At 40.0% G+C, this 6055-nt stretch overlaps 1 gene segment (V, D, J or C); it reads right to left on the reverse strand.

Moving 5' to 3' along the window:
* Window positions 1-336: 336 nt before the first annotated feature.
* On the reverse strand, window positions 337-1531 carry LOC143654889 (T cell receptor alpha variable 17-like). The segment is given in 3 exon segments: window positions 337-890; window positions 1071-1164; window positions 1413-1531. Coding segments are annotated over 3 exon segments (459 nt in total).
* Window positions 1532-6055: the final 4524 nt, after the last annotated feature.

Here is a 6055-nt window from a genome sequence, read left to right on the forward strand (position 1 = left end):
GTTTAGCTTCTGTCAACAGTGTTTCCACGCCCTCAGCTGTAAAATGAAAGGTTACGTTGAAAGAGTCCTAAGGCATCATCTAATTCCAAGGTCTAATGAATTTTCTGTTTTCTAAATCAGCACTAGAGTAACATAAGAATTATCTGATGCATCTCAAAGGCCCACCTGCATGTCGAGTCATCTGCACACATGACAGACAAGATCTTCTATTACTGGGCATTCCATCCTTATCTGCAGCAATTGTTCACTGCTTACTTGCTTTCTTTTCTTCCTGTGAAAATTAGAGCTTGAAGGACATTTTCAGTTCATTATTCCAAATCCTCCATTTCTGGTGAGGAAAGAAAAGCTTGCCTAAGGTCATATAGTCAGTATTGTCAGAAGTGAACCTGGTATTTCTTTTTCTACCCCAAATTTAGTGTCCTATGCCCCACTCAAAGATGCTTCCAAAACATCTTGGATTTGACAGGGTGTCCCTTTCACATTTACAGCTGTTTATAAATTTGCATTCATCAGAGGCCCTACCACTAACTCTACCCACAATCAGGGCTTCTGAGAAGTATCTCAGGCAGGGTTTGGGTAGGAGCTGCAGGTGCCTGGTGAACACTGTGCATCCACAGCACAGAAGTAAGCAGCGGCGTCTGCAGTCTGGGAAGCTGTGATGACCAGGGAACTGAGTTTGGTAGAGGGATCCAGCGTGGCTCTCAGTCTTCCACTATGTTTCTGCCTCTCATTAGAACGTATTAAAATCAGGAAGGAAAGGCCTCTACCTGAATCTTGTCTATACCACTGTAAGCTGTCTATACTAGTTTTATAACTGCAGTTCATGGTGGCATTTTCACCCTCCTGGATGATCATGTCCTGGGGATCCTGTTCTACTTGGCTGTTCACCCCTAGGCAGAAACAAAAGGACAGAGATGAGCAGTCAGTTGTGCATCTCCACTCTCTGGTGTTTGCATACCCTTCCCTAATCTTCTATACATTTCCAGACTAACAAGAACCCTTTACCCCTCAGTCTTTGGGGCTCTGAACTTTGGTCTCCCTGTTCCTATTACCAATAGCCCCCGACTTACTGGGTGATTGAAGCCAGAGAATCACCAACAGCACTCCCAGGAGTTTCTCCATTCTTCTTCCTAGTGGTGCTAATAGAAGACTCAGTTCTGGGACCTGCAATGGAGTCACATTCCAAGAATCGGTTCTCTTAACTAGCCTTTGCACCACTGCCACCACCACTCCTGAGTGATATTCAATTGTGTCACCTCACCAATCCGAGGCAAGCTCAAGCCTTTGATTTCAATACACTCACATGCTGATCTCAAACCAGGTTCAGGGAGCCTTACTGGAGAGAGGCACTGCCATCTGGTGGTAGCAACATTATCAATGTCAAAAAACACATCCTGAATAGCGAGGCCTACCTGAGCCGCATCAAACATAGAAACAAGTCTCTTCATCTTGGTGAGAAGGTGAGTTTATTGAAGATGTGTCATCAAGGAACTGGAGGAAAAAATTTCCAACAGCAGTTCTGAGTGGGGAAGGGTGGTTTAGGTTTTTATAACTCCAAACAGATGGAAAAAAAAAAATAAAAAAGAAAGAAAGGCCAGGATCCAGAACAAAGCAAAAGGGAAAAAAATAGAAGAGGAAAAACTGCTTGGTCAGCATGTCCTGTTTTCTTTTAGGCTCCTCTTGTTGTTGACTATTTGGGCTTTTGAGCTTGTCCTTCAAAAGGGAAGAAGGAGCTGATCAGTTCATATCATATCTATTCCCGCAAGCAGAGCAAGGGAAGGTTTCTGGGAAGGAGAGTAGGTTTTTGAGATAAGACCAACAGTAAACTATTTCAACAAAGGCTTTTTATGCTTTAAGTAACTTCTAGGCTGCTTGAGTGAAGACTATTCTAAGCATTTTTGTAGTTGAAGGAGTTTCCATTTTAATATTTGCTGTCTGGTAGATAGTTTAGAAAAAGTTTGTGAAAAAATTTAGAATAGTAGTTGGAAATTGAGTCTTGTTCTCTCCCAAATGGCATACTCAAGTCCTAACCCCCTTCCTTTCGGTACCAGTGAATCCATTGGTAAACAAAACTTCTGAAGTTGTTATTAGTGAAAGTGGTGCCAAACCGAATGTGGGTGGATCATAATCCAATGTGGCTGAAATCCTTATAAGCAAACAAAATTGGGCATGAAAATAAAAACAAGGAGAAGCCAGAAGTCAGTGGAGACCAGAGGAGCAGACACAAGGAGAGAGAGATCACCACATGAGAGAGAATTGTTGGATTCTATAGACTCTGGGAGAAACCAAGCCCAAGTCAGTACCTTCACATTGGGTTCCAAAACCATGAGACAATATATTCCTGTTGTTTAAGTCAACCATTGTGTGGTACTTGTCATAGAAGAATGGCAAACTAAGACAGTAGCTAAAACATGTCCCTTGGTCAGTTAATGAAAAAATTCCATTCACAATAGCAACTAAAAGAATCAAGTATTTAGGAATGTTGTTAACTAGGGACATAAAGGACTTGTACACAGAAAACTATGTAACATTGCTAAAAAAAATCAAAGGAGATCTACACGCATGGAAAGACATTCTCAGCTCATGGGTGGAAAGGATAAATATAGTTAAGATATCAATTCTACCCAAATTGATCTTCAGATTCAACATAGTACCAATCAAAACACCAACAACCTACTTTGAAAACTTGGAAAAGCTAGTTACCAAATTCATCTGGAAGGGAAAGAGACCATGAATAGCTAAAAGCATTCTAAAAAAGAAGAACAAAGTGGGGGCAGGCCATGGTGGCTCAGCAGGAAGAGTTCTCACCTGCCATGCCAGAAACCTGGGTTCGATTCTCGGTGCTAGCCTATGCAAAAAATAAAGAAGAACAAAATGGGAGGATTAACACTCCCTAACTTTAAAACTTATTATAAAGCCACAGTGGTCAAAACAACATGAAACTAGCACAAAGAGAGACATATTGACCAATGGAATCTAATCAATGGTCCAGAAATAGACCACCAAATCTATGAACAACTGATATTTTGTAAGGCCCCCAAATCCACTGAGCTGGACAAAACAGTCTTTTCAATAAATGGGCTTGGGAGAACTGGCTATAATTAGCCAAAAGAATGAAAGAGAATCATTACTTTACACCATATATAAAAATTAATTCAAAGAGGGTCAAGCACCTAAATGTAAGGGCTAACACCATAAAGCTTCTAGAATAAAATGTAGAGAAACATCTTCAAGAACTAATAATAGGAGGAGCTTCCTAAACTTTACACCCAAAGCAGAAGCAACAAAAGAAAAAATAGATAAATGGAAACTCCTCAAAATCAAATTTTCCTGCACCTCAAAAGACTTTGTCAAAAAGGTGAAGAGGCAGCCAACTCAGTGGGAGAAAATATTTGGAAATTACATATTGGACAAAAGGTTGATATCCTGCCTACATAAAGAAATCATACAACTCAACAATGAAAGAACAAACAACCCAATTTAAATGGGCTAAGGACATGAATAGGCATTTCTCTAAAGAACAAATACTGATGGCTCAAAAACACATGAAGAGATGTTCATTCTCATTGGCTATAAGGGAAATGCAGATCAAGACTACAATGAGATACCACTTCACATTTACAAGAATATCTACTATTAAAACAAACCAGAAACTGTACATGTTTGAAAGTATATGGAGAAATGGGGACACTTATGTACTTCTGTTGGGAATGTATAATGGTGCAGCCACTATGGAAGACAGTTTGGTGGGTCCTTCGGAAACTTAACATCGAGTTGCCTTGTGACCCAGCAGTAGCACTATTTGGTATATACCCAGAAGAGCTGAAAGCACTGACACAAGTAGACATTTGCACATCGATGTTCATAGCAGCATTATTCACAATCACCCTCAGATGGAAACAAACCAAATGTCCATCAATGGACAAGTCAATTAACAATATGTGGTATATACATACGATGGAATATTATGCAGCAGTAAGAGGAAATGGCACTCTGAAGCACATGACAAGATGGATGAGCCTTGAGGACATAATGCTGAATGAAATGAGCCAGACACAAAAGGATAGATACTGTATGACTCCACTTTTATGACCATGATAAAGGTAAAATCAGAGTCTTATAATACATTATATAAGGGACTTAGAGATATGTAGACACTAGAGATGTGTGAATGGTTAGGTACGGAGGTTGAATTCAAATGAAAGGGAATAGATAGGAGTGACAGTGGTTCTCTAGTGGGTCTATAAGTAATATTACCTGAAGGTGAACATAATTGAAGGGGGTTGTATAGACCTATGTGTCCCACTGATTAACACTACAGTTATAAATAAGTTCTTGAAAGAACTACTTCAAAGGTATGATTCATGTACAAAGAGTGTTTAAGTCTAGGGTACAGGGGAAAAACTGCTATTGCATGTTATGGGCTATATTTAAAAGGTGAACATCAGCCCTACCACAGCAACAGCAGAGGTAAATAATGGGGGGAGAGACAAAAGGGTTAGGAGGAGGTGTAGATTTCCTATTTGGTGAGGGTGCATTTATTGGTTATCTTTCTCTTGGGAACAATGATATTATCTAAAATTGAGTGTTGATGGACTGTGGACTTTGGGCATTATGCATGATGCCTAAGGAATGCAGGTGGCTGAGGGATGCACCCACAGAGAAATAAAGTGGTGAGCGATGTGAATGAACCTGTGGGACATTTGGTGAGGCAAAATAAGCCAAAACAAAAGAACAATTACTTTATGGTCTTCTTTAGAAAATGATTATAAAAAAGCAGCGGCCTAGGTTGTAAGCTCTGATAGCAGACACATTTAGTCTGGAGTGGTAATTATTATTACTGGATTTGGAGAGGCTGTTATAGATATATATAACCTGGTATTTAGAGATAAGAATGAAGCCTATCACATCAGAGTTAAAGTAATGCAGAACACAGGGTTACGGAAGACATTGTCTATATTTTAGAACCACACCTACTCTTTGAAACCAGAAGAAGAAAGGTTTATTTTGTCTGGCCCTTAAATTTTCTGTATGATTTAATCTAACTCAGCCTATTAGCATAGCTCATTTGAACAACTGAAACACAGGAAGCCCAGAATAAGAAAGAGGAACTTTAATCCTTTCTAACTTAATGCAATACCTGGATACATTCTAGAATATATTAAGCAGATAATCAAAAAATATTGGTAACGTCCCTTGAAAGATGGGAGAGAAAATTTTACCATCAGGGAATCCCCTGATACTGTGTCAAATTTTAGGGACACCCAAATCCATAGGCCATTGATCTTGAGATTTGGTTTTGTGACACTAATGTAGGTAATGGAGAAGCTTAGCCTACCTAGAGCCATGCTTAAAAGGACCTGGAGGACCTCTTTTATTGCTCAGATGTGGCCTCACTGTTTCTAAGCCCAACTCTGCAAGTAAAAGCATTGCTCTCCCCACTACATGGGACATGATATCTGGGGTGAAAGTCACCCTGGCAATGTGGGAGATAACTCCCAGGGATGAGTCTGGCCCTTGCACTGTGGGATCAACAATTCCATCCTGACCAAAAGGGGGAAAAGAAGTGTAATTAATAAAGTATCAGTGGCAGAGAGAGTTCAAATGGAGTCGAGAGGCTACTCTGGAGGTTGTTCTCAAGCAAGCTTCAGTTAGACATTGCCACCTATCATAACTTGCCAACCCCCAACCAAAATCATTCCAGCCAATCCTAAAGAATACGTAAGGCAATATATAAGGTTCTACAAAGGTTCCATGCACTAGAGTAACTTTCCAGTAACCTACAACCTCCAGATGGGTCCCTGGACCAGATTGGTCCTAAAACTTAGTGGGCCCAACCTCTCCAGAACATCAGCAAGTTCCATCTTCCTACCCCATATTATTTGCAGCCCCTTCCAACATGAAAAATTAGGATGGTCATACCCAAATACCCCTAAAGAGAGGGATTCAAGATCAAAGATGATGATGGAATTATACAGAGAAGATAGGATTTAACAAACGGCTATGATTATGAATCATTAAATTGATATCTCTTTTAACAACCAGTATCTTAGAG

The sequence above is a fragment of the Tamandua tetradactyla genome, chromosome 14 (genome assembly GCF_023851605.1).
Source record: "Tamandua tetradactyla isolate mTamTet1 chromosome 14, mTamTet1.pri, whole genome shotgun sequence".
Lineage (NCBI taxonomy): Eukaryota > Metazoa > Chordata > Mammalia > Pilosa > Myrmecophagidae > Tamandua > Tamandua tetradactyla.